A 17861-nucleotide genomic window follows, 5' to 3' on the forward strand; every position below is an offset into this window, starting at 1 on the left:
TTCATGTGTACACTCACTGGACACTTTATTAAATGTGCCTTAATAGTGCCGGGTTGGACTGCATTTTGCCTCTAGAACTGCCATAATTCTCCACAGTATAGGTTCAGCAGCTCCCTGAGACGGCAATGTACTTGTTCTGCATCATAATCACCTACGAGAGAATGTCAGATCTCGATGGTGATTATGATGCAGAACAAGTACATTGCCGTCTCAGGGAGCTGCTTAAGAACAGCTACGCACGCTCCATCTATGGATCCACTGCATCTAGAGTGACAAAGTCAATCCGTAGTCACAAAGGCACTACTCTAACACTCAAACAGGCGGATGCAGCAGCAGAGCTAGCTGCTAAGGAAGTCGAATTTGAAGGGTTGCTGGAAGAAGAGAGACAAATGGAGAAGATAGAGGAACAGCACAGAAAAATGGAAGTAGAAAAGCGCAGACTTGAACGCCTCCAAGCAGAAAAGAATTTGAGGGCCGCTCGGGCCAAACTGCAAGTCTACAGCCAGGTAGCCTCGCAGGAAGGCAGTCTCCATTCCTCTAATAGTTCAGTGGGAAACCATCATGTTCCCCCTGCTATCAACCCTCCAACTCCCACCGTCACAGCATCGCCACCCGACCTAAACGTGTCATCCCTTGCCCAAGCCCTACAAGACAGTATGGCTCTAAATAGACTTCCAGTTCCAGAGCCGTCTGTATTTAGTGGGGACCCCATTCAGTTCATTGAGTGGAAAACTTCATTCATGTCACTTATTGACAAAAAGGCCATCTCCCCAGCAGACAAACTTTATTACTTGAGGAAGTATGTAGGCGGCCCAGCTCTTAAAACATTAGAAGGAACTTTCTATAGGAATGACAGCGACGCTTATAAGGATGCGTGGAACAAACTGGATAACAGATATGGCCAAACCTTTATTATACAGAAAGCCTTCAGAGATAAGCTCACAGATTGGCCAAAGATCCAACCAAGAGATGCAGAAGGATTAAGAGACTTCTCAGATTTCTTAAACGCTTGCCAAGATGCAATGACACATGTGAAGAGCCTCGAAATACTGAACGACTGTGAAGAGAATAAGAAGCTAATCCTTAAACTACCAGAGTGGATAGCATCTCACTGGAACAGGAAGGTTACTGAAGCCTTAAAGGGCAATAAGGAATTCCCCAGTTTTAAGGACTTCGCCACATTTATGGCGACAGAGGCAGAGATTGCTTGCAATCCAATCACCTCAGCTTATGCCCTCCGCAGCTCTGAGTCGAGCACTGCAAAACAAGGCAGCAGAGACCCTAAGAGGAACAAGGCAAGCGTTCTAAACACACAGACTGAGGCTGACACCGAGAGGCTCAAGCCAGTTAAAGGAAAGGAAAGGTCTCCTTGTGCCTTCTGTCAAAATAATCAACACAGACTACATGGATGTCCCAAGTTTATTGCTAAAACTCTGGAGGAGCGTCGAGATTTTGTCAGAGAACATAAGCTCTGCTATGGCTGCACCAAACCTGGACATAGTGCAAAAGACTGTCGACATCGACACTCATGCAACACGTGCAAGGGTAAACATCCCACTTGTTTACACGATGACAACTATTTAAAGAAGGAAAGAGTTCTGCCACAGGAAACCACTATCCTGAGCAATGCCGGCCAAATGGAGGCTGCTGCAACTTCAATGTCAGTGATTACTGGACAGCCAACTAACACATCAATGATTGTGCCTGTGTGGGTGTCAAAAAAGGATACAGGAACTGAGAAACTGGTTTACGCCTTGCTAGACACGCAAAGCGACACGACGTTTGTTGAGCAGGAACTGAGTGATGTATTAAAGGTAGAGCTGGGCGATAGAACGATAACGATATGTATCGCGATATAACTTTTACTCGATAGAGAAATTACGCTATCGCGATAGACCTCGCCGCTCTTGTCCTCAAAAAAAAAAAAAAAAAAAAAAAAAAGGTCAGCCAATCCAAATTAAGTAGCGCAGAGCCGAACCAATCACAGCCGCAGCGTCACGTAGCGTGACTTGTTACGTACAGCACAAGTGCCAAGCCGCACGTGTGTTTGTTTGGGAAGCAGCCAGCGGGTAATGGAGGAAATGAGTGTGCCGACTAGAAAAATCAACCGAGCGTGACCGAAGAGAAAACAGATGATGGTTCCAGTGCCGGAGAGATTGTCAAACGGAAGAGCCATAGAAGTTCCGTAGTGTGAAGGTATTTCGGCTATTTCAAGTCTGACAAAAACAGAGTAGCGTGCACTGTAAATTGTGCCGAAAACAAGTCTGGAAATACAATAAACTGGTGCATGCGTCACACTGTGCGCCACGTTATTGTTTCGGTGAAATGAATTTCTACAATACTGTTACTGTTAATTCTACTCTCTGCAGTGTTTAAATGCTTACATATACACACAGTTACTGTCCGTCCACACATACGACTCGGTTCTGCTTCTATGCCCCAGCTTTGTTTACTTTTTCCCACCGAGGCTTCTAGACTTCTGATTGGCCAACATTTCGGCACGGTTAGGAATCTAGCGCCACCTGCTGCTTTGGCATGTTCATAGCAGCGTTTTCCTTCATTTCTGCCTTTATGTGTGGACGGGATTATTTTTTAAAACGAAAACGGAAAATCTCCGTTTTCAAAAATACCCGTGTACGTGTGGACGTAGCCTCAGTCTCTGACTGGAAGCGCTAATTCATCATTCGGCTTTTGTCAGACTAAAGTAACTGTTAAAACTGTTTGAAAAGCTCAGCTATACAACAAGGAGAGATTGAGAATTTCCTTTTAGTTCTCAGTTTATTTGATATTGCCAAAAGTTAGTCAGTTTTGTCTGTTCTTCTGTAAAACAAACTAAGATTTATTTTTAGAATTAATATTTTGTTTCTAAGTGGAATTGACAATTTAGTCTGTTTCGTTTGTTCTATTTTGAAACTTAAACGCTTTAGCGGCTGCCTTGTGTGTAGTTTGCAATATTTGCCTTTATTTATCTGAAAAAGTCTCATGTTCCTTAAGTACATCTACCCTGTTGAACTTATTATGGGAAATAAATATTTAAATAAAAACAAGCTGCTGATTATTTCACATTTTACTTGTGAGCAACGGCACATTTAAATCTTACAAATATAGTTATTTGGCTCATATCGTGATAGATATCGTTATCGCCTGAAATGAAAAAAACATATCGTGATATGAAAAAATCTCATATCGCCCAGCTCTAATTAAAGGCAGATTCCTGTCCAGTTAAGCTGAAGTTAACTACTATGATTGGACGCGACGTGATCGTAAAGAGCCAAAGAGTCTCAGGGCTTTGTGTTCGGGGTTATCGCTCTTCCCTCCTCATCGACCTTCCTCCTGCTTATACCAAGGATTGCATACCAGTAAACAGAGCCCATATCCCAACATGCGAGACAGCTAAAAGGTGGAATCATCTCTCCAAGGTCATAGAAGAGATTCCACCTCTACAGGACTGTGAGGTTGGTTTATTGATAGGCTATAACTGCGCACGAGAAATGGCACCAAGAGACGTCATAACGGGAGGAGACGATGAGCCTTATGCAATTCGTACCGACTTAGGATTGAGCATAGTTGGTGGTACGTCGACATGCCCCGACACCTCAAGTACGGCGGGACAGTGCTTCCGAGTTGCAGTCAGGGAGCTCCCACCAGTCACTCCGGCAGATGCCATTTGCATTCTAGAGTCTGACTTTAAGGATGCTAAGGAAGACGGCAAACCAGTGTCTCAGGAGGACATCCTGTTCCTGGACAAACTCAAGAACCACATCGAAAAGAACAGTCTAGGTCACTACGAGATGCCGTTGCCCTTTAAGGAGAGACCTACCTTACCTGACAACAAACAGCTTGCTGTCATACGTCTGAGCCATCTAAAGAGGAAGCTGTTAAAGGATGAAGGGTACAAAGAACAGTATATCAAGTTCATGGAGGAGGTCATAGAAAGGGGTGATGCAGAGGAAGTCCACGATGATGGGAAAGAGGGCGAAAAATGGTACATACCTCATCACGGTGTATTCCACGACAAGAAGCCAGGCAAACTGCGCGTGGTGTTCGACTGCTCTGCCAAGTACCAGGGAACCAGTTTGAATGATCATCTGCTCACTGGACCTGACCTGATGAACAATCTCAACGGTGTACTTCTTTGCTTCCGGTTGCACTCCACTGCATTGATGTGCGACATAGAGAAAATGTTTCACCAATTTCATGTGAAGAAGTCAGACCAGGATTACCTGCGCTTCCTTTGGTGGAAGAAAGGAGATCTCGGTGCACAGCCCCAAGAATACCGTATGAGGGTGCATATCTTTGGCGCAGCCTCATCGCCTGGCTGTGCGAACTACGGATTGAAGCATTTGGCTACAGAAAATAAGGACCGATACCCATTAGGCTCTCAGTTCATTCTGAGAAATTTCTATGTCGACGATGGAGTCACAAGTACAGACAGCTCAGAGAAGGCTATCAAGTTAGCAGAAGAAGCCAGAAAACTTTGTGCCCTGGGTGGTCTTAGGCTCCACAAGTTTGTGTCCAATGACAAAGCTGTCCTGGTAAGCATACCAGCAACTGAACGTGCATCAGACATTAAAGACCTCAACCTTGCCTTTGATAACTTACCTTCAGAGAGAGCGTTGGGTATCCAATGGCACGTCGAATCAGACTGCCTAAAGATCAGCACCAACCTTAAGGAACAGCCTGCAACACGTCGAGGCATATTGTCCATTGTTGCATCCCTGTACGATCCCTTGGGTCTCATAGCCCCCTTTTTGCTCATTGGAAAGGAAGTGCTGCAGCAGATGTGCTGCCATGGAACAGGTTGGGACGACCCTCTAACCAACGAACTTCGTCCACAGTGGGAGAAATGGAAAAACGACCTCAACAACTTGGAGAGGATAAATATACCCCGAAGTTATGCCCCGGCAGATTTCGGAAGGGTTATTAAACGTGAGTTACATCACTTCTCCGACGCAAGCACTACTGGCTATGGACAGTGTTCATATCTGAGGCTTAGCAATGAAGAAGGAGACATCCACTGTGCTTTAGTCATGGCCAAATCTCGTGTCGCCCCAACAAAGGTCACCACGATCCCAAGATTAGAGTTGACGGCTGCAGTCATCTCTGTGAAAACCAGCAATGTTTTGAAGGAAGAACTTGGATATGCGGACATTGAAGAGCATTTTTGGACCGATTCCAAGGTTGTACTAGGGTACATCAATAATGAGGCTCGACGTTTTCATACATTCGTAGCCAACCGTATCCAGAAGATACATCTCTACACGAATCAAAGGCAATGGAGATACGTCCCTACTGACCAGAATCCTGCGGATCGTGCTTCTAGAGGTTGTTTTGTCCATGAGCTAATATCATCGGACTGGTTTACCGGCCCTGCATTTCTATGGGAAAAGGGAGTTGACCTCTCAGAAGAGGTGGCTCCGGAACTGTCAGTCGGAGATCCAGAAGTTAAGGAAACACGGACTCTAAACACGGAAACTGTAGAACAAGATTCTCTTACTTATCGGCTGGCAAAGTTCTCATCCTGGACTCGTGCCATCTGTGCAGTGGCTCGCATTCTTCGAAGGATCAACAAGGATAAGTCAATCGGCCTCTCTACAGTGCAGGAAAGAGAAGAAGCCGAGCGCCTCATCATCAAAGATCTGCAGAGACAAACATATTCGGAGGAAGTGCGGCTACTGAAGAAAGGTTGTCAGCTGCCACCTCATAACAAGCTACATCACCTCAACCCCTTCTTGGACAACAATGGTGTGATTAAGGTGGGAGGTCGACTCCGTGATTCAAACCTTCCTCTCTCAGTTAAACACCCTACCATCATTCCAAAGGAACATCATGTTACAAGGATGATCATAGCATACTGTCATGAAGAAGTCAAACATCAAGGCAAGGGGATGACTCTCAGTGCAATTAGGACAAGAGGTTACTGGATACCAGGAATTGGCAGGACGGTTGCATCCTATCTTCGCCGATGTGTAGTTTGTCGGAAGCTTCGGAGACGGACTGAAGAACAGAAAATGGCCGATCTCCCTCCAGAGCGAGTAAATCCATCTCCACCCTTTACCTACTGTGGAATGGATTGCTTTGGACCCTTCTATAGCAAGCAAGGACGTAGTGTGCGAAAACGATATGGTCTCCTTTTCACCTGCTTCTCCTCCAGAGCCATCCATATTGAAATGCTGGAGGATCTATCTACAGACTCATTCATAATTGGACTGCGCTGCTTCATTGCTATACGTGGAGCCGTACGCCAGATCAAATCTGACCAAGGCAGTAACTTCCTAGGAGCCAAGAATGAACTGCAGGAAGCCCTCACGGAATTAGATGGTGATAAACTGACGAACTTCCTTTCTAAGAAGCAGTGTGACTTCATCCTAAATGCTCCTGGATCAAGTCATGTTGGTGGATTGTGGGAGCGTCAAATTAGAACAGTCAGGAGTGTTCTCAACGCGACCCTTGGACTCTCACCTGGAAACCTACCTGATGCTTCCCTCCGAGCATTCTTCTATGAAGCAATGACGATAGTTAATAGTCGTCCTCTCACTATTGAAAACCTACATGATCCCAACAGTCTTGAGCCACTGACACCAAACCACTTACTTACCCTGAAGTCTACCATGGCCCTTCCTCCCCCCGGCAAGTTCATAAGGGAAGATATGTATGCGAGAAAGAGATGGCGCCATGTACAATATTTGGCCGAGCAGTTCTGGAGCCGTTGGCAGAAAGAGTACTTAGCCAACATTGCCTTTAGACAACGCTGGCACACCCCAAAGAGAAACCTGCAGATTGGGGATATAGTCATAATGAAGGATGAAGACTTGCCCAGAAATGAATGGAGGTTGGGAAGAGTCGTAGAGACTACAATGGACAGAGATGGACTGGTTAGGAGAGTGAAGCTCTGTCTAGGTGACAGGAAACTTGGCAAAAATGGTGAACGTCTTACTAAGCGGTCAGTGCTCGAACGGCCAGTTCAAAAATTAGTCTTATTGTTGGAAGGTGACTAGTCCATTCCTTGCATACTATGCTTCTGTTGTTTGGTCATTATTTGTATTATGAAATCATTGTGTTCTTTCTTCCTATGTTTATGGAGTTATGTTTTTGAACACTAATGATTTGGTGGGAGTGTAAATGACCCAGATTATTTGATATTTTTCAAACAGTTAAATCCCTGAACGAATTATACCTTATAATATAGATTAAACTCTTATTTTGAAATTCGTAACGGGCAACTTCCGGGAAGGAAGATCGTACCGCAACTGCTTGCCGCAGAAAGGATTAAATGAGAAGGTTATCGTTTTCCATCCATCTTAAAATTAGCATCTAGCTGGAAGGCGAACAGCTCTTACGATGTGTCTATGGCAATTTGTGAATAAATGGGTTGGAATACCCCACCATGGTCCATCCGTAATGATCATTGAGTGCATCGTCTGAATAAAGTCCGGCTGGAATGCTACACAAGGTGCTGGAAACATTACTTGGAAACTTTAGTCGTTGTTGATTTGATAGTATCATACAGTTGCTGCTTGCATGTCCAAAATGCTAATTTTACATTCTGCCCTGCTCTGTTGCATCGAGATCTGGTAACTGTGGAGGCCATTTGAATACAATGAACTCATTGTCATGCTCAACAAACCAATTTTTTAAAAATTATTTATTTACTTTTATGTTGTTGTTCAATTTTGGTGAGCCCGTGTAAATTGTGGCTTCATTTTTCTGCAGACACAGTCTTCTGCTGCTGTAACGCAGCTGCTTCTAGGTTTGATGTGTTCTATGTTCAGAGATGCTCTTCTGCATTCCTCTGTTGTAACAAGTGGTTATTTGAGTTACTGTTGCCTTGGCTTTGTGGGGGAAATCATAGATCAGCAGTTTCTAAAATATTCAGCCCTTCTACCACCAACAGCCAAGCTATGCCCAAAGTCACTTATATCATCATTCTGATGCTCAGTTATTGCACCTCCCCTTGAGGTTGAAGGCATTTTTGAGACTTAAAATGTGGTTTTAGTTTCAGGGTTACAATTAGGTCATGGTTAGGTTTGGGCTTGGGGTTAGGCATTCAGGTTTGTTTGTTAGGGTACGTGGCTAGTGAAGAAAATGTCCATAATGAAGTGGTTAGGCCTGTTGGAACTTTCAAGAAAAGAGGAAGTCTAAACATGACCCTGAATAAAGATTTTCACCCTACTGTGCTCTTGAAGATTTGTTGCACCTTAAATGTTGTGAGCCCAGAGTGTATTTTATGGTTGCCAACAAAGATTTCTGTTTTTACAGGGCTGTAACCAGTCAGGGATCCAGCATGTTGTGAAGCATCAACAGGCTTTCCACCCAGAGTCACACTGCATCACCATCAGTTTGAGCACATGGAAGGCCTGGTGAGAAACCCAGGAAGTTAATTGTGAACTGTCATGAAAAGAAGCAAAGGCTGCACACAATGGTGCCCTGTTTGTCACCTTGCGATGGCATGTGTCAGAATGCTGCCAGCATGTGAGCTCAAATAGAAAACAACAGGCACCTGCAGTCTTTTTGATCCTGGCTACCACAATTCTAAGACCAGTTTGTTTATTTGTAAATTATTTTACATCATTTTAGGCTCATAAATAATAAAATAAAATTTGTTTTCCACCATTATAATTAGGAATGGGAATCGAGAACCAGCTCCCAGTAGTCCAATCCATTGGAACCATTAGTCTGCCTGCTTATCGATCCTGCTTATCAGATCTTGAGCTCTTGCTGCAATCAGCTGATTTCAGTTTGTGTGTCAGGGGAGGAAAAAAGTGTCACAGTTTACAGCATGGATATGGACATTACTTTTATTTTTATTGCATAAAAGAATGAGAGCACGATAATGAAGTGGAGACTGCTCCAAGACAGAAACAACTGCATTATATTGTTAACACAACTTTGGCTCTTTACAAGCACTTTCACCGACACTGTGCTAAGCTAGATGGGATGTTAAAGCTGAGTAAATGCTGACACCAGAACAGCACCGTGATAAAGTAAGCAGTTATTCGCGGTGAAGCCGCTGCTTAAATTCAACAGGTAACAGAGCCTGAGCGGTCTGGCTGCAGCCTCCGTGTCTACCTGTTCATGTTTCTACAGTAAAATCACTGTGACGATCAGTTTAAAGTCTCTTTTCTGGTTTTCATCTTTGATTTGTGTTCATACATCAATACTAAGAGAAAGATCACGTGTGTTCTTATTAGGATAGGGATTTGTGCTGGTGTGTGGGGCTGTAGCCTGTAGGTTTATGTAGTTAAATGGTAATTATGAGACGTTGCGTTTCAGATCATTTTACAGAGTAACATGAAAGTAACGTAATGAGTAGTTTTTAGTAGAAGTAATTAAGTAGAAGAACACTTTAAGAAAGGTGTTCTGTGTAATATATGTAATATATTTTTGAGTAATGACCCCAACACTGATTCATTTTTATCAATTCCCATCCCTAATCATGATTTCTAAACTGCTTTCCACTCTAGCCAAGCAATTCGGATGTTAAATACTGTCTTATTAGTTTCTAAAGTAAAATGAACCCGGTCTTATTAACCTCTCTCTTTGTGACAGGTGTTTCGAATGCAGTGAAGAGCTCTCGACTCATTGCAACAAGAAGGCCTTGGCTCAGAGCCTGGACTTTTTACAAAAGCACTCTGTCAAGGCAACATCAGGTAAGGTGTTTTCTGGCCATCCACTGTTGTCAAATTAAGCCTCAGTTATACAAAACGTACATGCTTACTGCAGTTTCAGCAGGGCCAAATGACAGTGTAGCTCAAGATTTATCATTCCTTTAAACTGGTGATCCTTTCTTTAGTTGAATACATCTCATGTTACATAATTTGCTTAATATTCTGGTCAGTCTAGGTTTTGTGTCTATGAGTAGAAGGCAAAAGCACAATAACAGTATATGAGCCAGTTAGCGGCTGCGTTGTGGCCAGATCCACAAATAAGACGGGCTCCTATCAGAAAAGTTATTCTTCTAAGTGAAGGGCTGACATTCCAGCAGTCGGCTGCAGTACACCTGCTCCCCCTGGTGGCAATGGTCATGTGAAGTTTGACCTACTGTTCTTCATGCAGAGACACCCCACACTATTCAAATGGGTGAAATGGTTGTCTGATTTTTTGTTTTGTTTTGTTTTGCTTTTCTATGCTGCTAAGTGCTTGAAGAATATTCTTTCTACCCTTCTGTCGGTCTAAAATTGAATTAGAGCAGCAAACTTGTCATTAAAAGCAATAAAACTTACTAGAAATACTAAGAACTAGATGTAGAATAGAGTTGGATTTTAGTTGCAGCATTTTCAGCATTACTTACTACCTTCAGACTTGTCCTTTTCCCTCACTTAGACCACCTGAGCCCCCCATCCCACACTGAGTCAGTCATCCATATAGACATCAACTCCCATTCTCAATACTTACATGTACCTACACCTTCAGCTCAGTGTGCATCTCTTGCTTTGTGCTGGCGTGCTGAAAGACCTCCTAGCAGACTGTAGTTGATCAGGGTGGTGGGCATCATCACTTTCAGTCTCTCAGGCCGTCTCTGCATCGCCCGCTGCATGCTGCCCAGTTGCCAGTGGCCAGAGGCCAGCCACTGAGGCCCAGGCAAGCTGGTCCCCAATCTAAGCCATGGCTGTGGAAGTTGCAAGATTGATTCTGCAGCTATCTCTCCCCTCACTCCCTCCCTTGCCCCCACCTTGCATATTGCATGACTGCACATATTTGTGGAATTAAGCGCTTGAGCGCTGCTTCCCCGGCTGGGTTCCCTGAAGAACAAGCGCAGCTGCGCAGGGTTCAGCCCTGTGATCTGTCGTTCTTTGTCTTTCCATCGCTATCCGTTTCTGTCCCTAGCTTCCTCTGTTAAGTTGCTGTATGTCTCACCACCTCTGGGCCTGTGTGCTGCACTAGTGGGAGCCAGGGTCCTCAACAAGTCTGAGCAACTGGATCCTAACAGCTGGAGCGCGTTAACTCTCAGTGGACATGCACACACATTCACAGATACACATAACGCCGAATGTTAAAAATAACTTTCAAGTCAAGCAGATACCCTATTTTCTTCCAGCTCATACTATACACTTGGCCTCTACAAAGAGCTTTAAGTTTCAGTAATACACTTAACTGAATTCTCACTGGCACAAAGTGTTCTTTGCAGCACAGAGTACAAGCTCTTCCTGGCACAATAAATCTGAATATCTTTTCTCCTCTAAGTACATTACATACCTGAAAAATTCAGATTCTTTGAAGTGTTTTAAAAGTGTCTACATAGTGTGTGTTACACACAGACTCTAAAAGAAATGTACAGAGAATTCATAAGTTAGACATGTGGTGGGTTGACAAATTTACATAGGTATACACTTTTGATTTTGTGTTGTTCATTTTTAAAGACTATAGGTGAGCAGTGTTGCGTGTTTTGTTTTATATACCTATGTCTGTGGAATAGCCTTTTTTTGTACACAGTGCCAGGCCACAGTCCGTTGTTGGTGGGGATTGATCTGCCGAGCTGGACTGTAGCTACCAACAGCTCTGCTTCTTTGAATTATGTGTCACCTTTTTGTCACCTTTCTTGCCACCTGATTGTTCCACACCGGTCGGCCAAATGGGTATAGAAGCGGACAGCCATTGTTGCAGCAAAATAGATGGTCGTTGCTTGTTGAGGAGCTTGTGAAATTGCATTTCAGTGGAGGCCAGGGTTTCTCAAGAAGCTGCTGTTGTACTCTGTTTTTTTTTTCTTTCTCTTTCCTATAGTCCCTAAGCACAAAAGAGCCCAGCAAGGATTTTTTTCCAAATCTATAATAATTTTGTACAACAACAGCTTCAGGAAGAAAGAAAGTCGATTAACTGTGGTCTCTCACCATCAAGGCCTTCAGCTCAAGTGCCAGAGTCCCGGGTAAAAAAGCGACTTGACCTCAGGGGGGCTAGAATGCAGCATGTAAGACAGCTGGGGAGTCTTTGTGGAGCAAATTAAAATGTTTGTTGTGAATCGAGTCATTCTTTGCATTATAATTGTAAGAAAATCTGAGTGTTAATATACAGTATCACTGGACTGCATGTGTGTATTAATGTATTCAAGCAATTTTATTTAAATACCTTTCAAAATGATTCAGGGTTGCTTTACAATTTTTTTTCTTTTTTTTAACATAGCCAAATCATCATAAACATCCTTGTATTAAACATTAATTTTAACATTAATTAAAGCCCACCCTGTGCACATGAACTTGCACCAGTAAAGCCTTATCCACATATAATGTGCTTCATTGGTTGTGTCATTGCTGTGTGGTTGACAGCTTGCTATAGTCGACATTCCTAAGTTTTGGATGTGAAGGTAACCTTGTTGCATGTTTCCAGAAACATTCTAAATGGAGGACTTTGACCTGATGTCAGATTGCGATATCCTTCCCTCTCATAGGTTGTTGCTTCAGTCACTCTCCTCTAAAAGCGCCAGACCAGTTCACACAGTTTTAGTTGATATCCAGCCACGTTGCCCTGTGTGTACGCCCAACATTTTCTGCATTCCCAATAGGAGGCATGCAGTAAAGAACTGTACAGACTGCAGCATCACTACTACTGACCTGAATACAGTGCACAGTCGTGTCAGACAAATGTAGCTGCACAACTTATATATGTGCTCTGCCTTTGTTTCTTTTCCTATTGTAAGAAGTTTCATGTTCTCATATCTGCTGACACAGACACGGACCCCTAGGTAAGAGTCAGCACATCAAAGCTGCATTAAGTGGCTGACTCTGAATGTTGCTGGATCAGAAATAACATGGATTTATCTCTCATTTCCCTTTTATAATTTTTTTTCTCCAATTCTCAAAGGCCAAAACAGTTTTGTTTGCAAAAAGTTTATTGCTGTGTGGTGTTGGTCACACTCACATTAAATCCTTTTCTAAATAGGTTGCTGTCATGGTGGGAAATTTATCACATGTTTATATGAGGAATATTTACATATTGTTTGCACCAGGGCTGTTTGTCTCTGTTGTACTCAGAATTGCACTTCTAGCCTCCAGTTTTGAGACCGTGGCTTAAATCAGAGATATTCTGTAGTTGGATTACGGCACTTTTATTCACCTGATTTCCTCACCCTGGTTGTTAATTTTGTAAGCCATAATTCTTAGTTTACTGTCAGTTTAGCTTTGCCGAGTCAGTAGCCAGTAAGAGGCTTGTCCCCTGGTGGTGCTTTCATGGAGGTAATCAAGAGTGCTTCTGTCTTTATTCCCACCACCGCACATGAAAGTAGGCCAGATAGTGGGTAGTAAAATCTGTGTGCTTAAATGTGTGTGTGTCTGTAAGTAACATGGCACTGGGTTCTCTTGGCCTCAGATGGCAAGGAAACGGGCTTTTCATGCCCTGCAGTCACAACAAATTAGCAAATTAATAAGACATTTGGTGTTGCCTGGCCTTCCTCTTGACTGGCTGCTCTGCATGAAGTGAGCCGGCCTTGGCCCTCTGCACTGCTGCACTGTAAGTGAACGTGGATGACGCCCACTGGCCTTTGCATTTGACAGTCTCCCAGCCCAACTGTGAACTGCATTAAGAAGGCAGAGTAAAGGCCTTTTGAAAATAGACTTTTGCAGACTCCTGTGCTTTGTCTTGATGATATCAGTATAAATTTACATTAAGTTTCTCTTAGATATAAAAAAAAGTCTTTGTGGTGCGCTGCTGCTAAAAATAAAGTTGAAAATATTAATTTTTAACAAAACTGGTTATGTTTTGTTTTGTGAGCTTGAATTTTAGTCTGATGTTAGCCTTGCTTCAGCTTGATAATGTCGAACATGTAAGGCAGTTTGTTGTTTTTTTTCTCTTTCTCTTTTGCAAGTACTTTTAGTAATATTCCCTGCCAAAGTAAGCATGTTTCTTTGTATTTCCGTTGTGTGAAAAAGAGCAGGGAGTACAGGAGGTGTTGGTGTATATGCATGCATGTGGGTGAGCTCGAGCACCACGATGCTTTCCTCTGCCCTGGGGAAAGGCTCCACAGTGTCACTGCTGCCCATACTCGGTGGCTGAGCAAGGAGAGCCAGGTGGTGGTGCCGAGTGCAGCACAGTCAAGCGTGGATGCAGCTCATGCTGACATTTGCCTGCGCTGACTGCTGCGGGGAGAGGAAAAATCTGCTTTTCCATATGCTTGTGCTCGTCGCAACCCTTCCCTCCACGCTCTACTCCCCCACACTGCCCTCTTCTGCCCATCACTCCCCCACACCCTCCTCCGCCTCCAGTCTCAGCCAGATGGCTCCCTGAACATTGTTTACCTTGGGTGACGGTCCCAGATGCAGTGTGTGTCCATCGGCATCCCCATTCCATCCATTTCATTCCCTCATTCCTCTGCTTCTCTCTTAGCTCAAGTGCAGGTCTCGGCTCTCGCACTCAAGTTGCACTTTGTTGATTTTTGTGTCTCTCAAATACCACAACAAGTAGACATGCTCATTTACACACTCTTACTCCCACTCAACTATCTCTTCTGCTCAATTGTCCATACGTGCGTAAATGTCTCTTTTCACACCTTCTCAGTCTCACACCAAAACTCCAAAAATACACCGATTTTTTTTTTTTCCCTTCGATCAGGCCATGGCCTTTCCTCATCCCCACTTGTTTTCCATGCATTGTATGTGATGACATATGGGAGCTCCCTTATGGCTGCATATTGAAATTGAAAATAGGCCTCCAGATGTTGCCAGCACAGAGAGCCAGATGCATTTAGCACCACTGGGTGGAGCGTCTCAGCAGCATGTTGTCCCGACAAGCTGAACCTCGCCCCTGCCTTCTTGATCCCAAATCTAGAGGACAAGCTTAAATACGCTTGCTTCATTTCTCATCAGCGCTAAATATTTTCTGTTAAAGCAATATAATTTAAGGCAGCAGCATTGGTGCAGGCAAGAAAATACAACGGAAAAAAAAACTATGCACTGTGCATTGTGACAGAGTTGTTGTGGTATTTCTTCTCAAATCTATGTAAAAGAAAAGCTGACCTTTTTTTTAGACACTGTTTAGTGGAATTTGATTTAGTATAAAATGCAAATTTTTAAGGCCACAAATAAAAGTCCAAGGCTCACATTCCACCGACTGTGACCAGGACGGTCGTTTTAATGCCCTTGGCCTTGGGGAGGGAAAGCTTGCTTGGTAGCGGCCAAGAGTGGGCTTACCTATCGCTGTATGTTGAATAGCTTTTTCAGTAAACATGCACAAAGAGTGATTCTATAAATTCAATATGTGCAAATGCAGGGCCATTTTGTTTTGAGGAAGAGAAAGGCAAGAGCAAAGGTGCAGGTTCTTTTAAAGGTTTACTGTTGTATTGAATTTCTCGGTTTGGACATAAGCAGGTTCAGGCTAGTGACCTCGCTGCTAGCTTGCTCTCTTGACTCGCTTATATGTATAAAGTGTTCATGGACCAAACTCTCTTTGTGTTTCTCTGCAATTATTGGATTTCTCAACAGCCTTTGGACCTGAAAGTGCTTCCATCAGTCCCTGCAAGAATTTGCCATTTTGTAATGAAATGTCTTATTATCAGCTCAGAAGAGAGGTTATATTTTCTATGCAGTAGGAAACTCATTGAATTTTTTTTTTTTTTACGTCAACTGTTGTAACTTCTGTTCAGCAATATTTTTTAAATACGATTAAAATGACATGAAAATCCTTTGACTCTGAATTTTTTTAATACTACAATAACAAACTATTAGATTTTTTTTTAAATCATGCTGGCGTATTCACAAATTCTTTACACTGAGGACTGACTACTGCTAAGAAGAATTCAGTTCTCAATGTTAATAGAATAGAATAGAATAGAATAATCCTTTAATTGTCCCACAAGGGGAAATTTGGTTGTAACAGCAGCCAAAAAGACATATACAAACAAACAGGACACAGGACACGGAACAGAAACATACACAATTGGATAATATGGATGCCATTCAGAGCGTATTGCAAATGGCATATTTCAATTGTCCTGTACTGCATCAAAGAATATATTTTAGCTTTTTACAAACCCAGCTTGAAAGATTGCTGCAGTCTTGGTCATAACAGGGATTGTCCGTGTTCACTTCTATCACTTGTGCCTTACTCTGACCACAGGGGGGGGGGATCATCTACAAGATGATCTGCCTCACTATAGCGTACTGGGCTAAAGACTTTGGCCACTATTTCTATATATACTACTAATTTTCTAGAAAATGGAAAATGGTTGTTGTGGTTTATTTAAATGGTAAATGGCCTGTATTTGTATAGCGCTTTACTTAGTCTCTATGGACCCCAAAGCACTTTACACTACATTCAATCATCCATCCATTCACACACACATTCACACACTGGTGATGGCAAGCTATATTGTAGCCACAGCTGCCCTGGGGCGCACTGACAGAGGCGAGGCTGCCGGACACTGGCGCCACCGGGCCCTCTGACCATTTAAACATATGCAAACATAAAGGAAAGTACAGGATACAAATCAAAAACTGGGTTTGTACAATTCTAACAAGTTCATGTGCTCATTATTTTTTAAGAAGCACTCCAACACAATCCTCTGAAATTTAGCATTAAACCATGGCAGAGCCTCCAGCGTGCTTTTAAGACGGCTGTAGACACTGTGGTAAATCTTTCCTGACCTCTGTAAATACTGAAAAGATTTTGACTAATAATTTCACATATTGATTCATCACTCCATCAGTACTGTTGCCACTGATCTTCAGTCCAGTTCTTGTATAAGCCTTTTCTCCCTGTTTCCGTTCCTTAAGAATGGCTAACTGCCAGCAACACTTCCAGTGAGACCATTTCTGATGAGGCTTTAGTGAACAGTAGAACTGAAGGGTCAGATGCATCATATTTCTTTTTGAGCTATGATGACTTCTTAGGTGCATCATACCTAGATATTTTATACCAAGTTTTCAGCTAATAGCTCTTTGGTAATCACCTTGATGGTGCAAAAAGTTTATTATATACCTGTCAAAACTGTGATTCTGACATTATTCACACATTCTAGTGAAGAAAAGGAAACAAATTGTGTATTGCAACAGGCTGCTATTACAGTTATCTGTTATGTATGGATACAACACTGGTTCATCCTTAATTTAGGTGCATTTTTTTTTCTTTTTAAGTGGATTAACAAAGAAATAAACAAAAACAAGAAAATATTCCTCTAAAAAATGAGTGAAAAAAGAGCTTCAGAAGAGTTTCAGAAAGCCTGGAGAACTATTGCTCAAGACCAGTTTAAAAGATTACAAGAAAGTCTGGTTGCTGGGAAGCAAAATATAAAGAAATGAACGGTGGCTCAATGCTTTTGCCCTTTACTGTTTAAGGCAGAAAAACAGATCCTGTTAATGAAAATCCCAAAGTACTAGGACTAAATAGACAAAAATATGATGAACATCAAGTTTCCAGATCATTAGAGAAATTAAAGAAAAGCTTTCTCCTGACAGACAAACAAATAAATCTTTCAAAATATTCATGAATTAATTTGACAAATGAAATGCACTCTGACTGAAATATCTTCTCATTCTTCACTGCAAATAGGTAATGTTAATTAAAGAGTAGTACATTTTTGAGTTGCTTGTGTGTCTCATTCCTGGCTTGGTTATTGTTTAGCATTTAAAATAGTCTATTTTCTTCTTTAATACCAAACAGAACACATTCATTGTTTCTCATTTCAGTATTCAGCTGTGTACAGTGATCGTTTTAGGGAGTTGATAATGGCTACATTGGTATTCTCATTACTGCTGGTTCACTGCGTAGACCTCTTTCTGTGCCTAAGGCTGCTAAATTAAAAAAGCCAATCTGTAGAGGATTATGGTGTGTTCCCACATCGGCGTTTGTTTCTGAACAACAGCTGCGTTTTACCTGAAGAAGCTGCAACTGTCACATATTTATGTTTTTTATTTATTCATGATTTTTTACCATGATAA

General features: G+C 42.5%; 2 protein-coding genes across 4 annotated transcripts in view; both read left to right on the plus strand.

Moving 5' to 3' along the window:
• The window catches only part of usp45 (ubiquitin specific peptidase 45), a 42116-nt gene that overhangs the window by 2343 nt on the left and 21912 nt on the right, over window positions 1-17861 (plus strand). For all 3 annotated transcript variants that reach the window (XM_026183568.1, XM_026183566.1, XM_026183567.1), the window contains 2 exons: window positions 8260-8360; window positions 9550-9650. In XM_026183568.1, the coding sequence (XP_026039353.1) occupies window positions 8260-8360; window positions 9550-9650 (202 nt within the window). The remainder of the gene's footprint in view (window positions 1-8259; window positions 8361-9549; window positions 9651-17861) is intronic.
• Window positions 160-7605, plus strand: LOC113031466 (uncharacterized). The gene is made up of 2 exons (XM_026183565.1): window positions 160-1814; window positions 3207-7605. Exons 1-2 carry the CDS (start codon window positions 162-164, stop codon window positions 6996-6998), a joined length of 5445 nt encoding a protein of 1814 aa, XP_026039350.1. The 5' UTR covers window positions 160-161; the 3' UTR covers window positions 6999-7605.

The sequence above is a fragment of the Astatotilapia calliptera genome, chromosome 11 (assembly GCF_900246225.1).
Source record: "Astatotilapia calliptera chromosome 11, fAstCal1.2, whole genome shotgun sequence".
NCBI classification, from domain to species: domain Eukaryota; kingdom Metazoa; phylum Chordata; class Actinopteri; order Cichliformes; family Cichlidae; genus Astatotilapia; species Astatotilapia calliptera.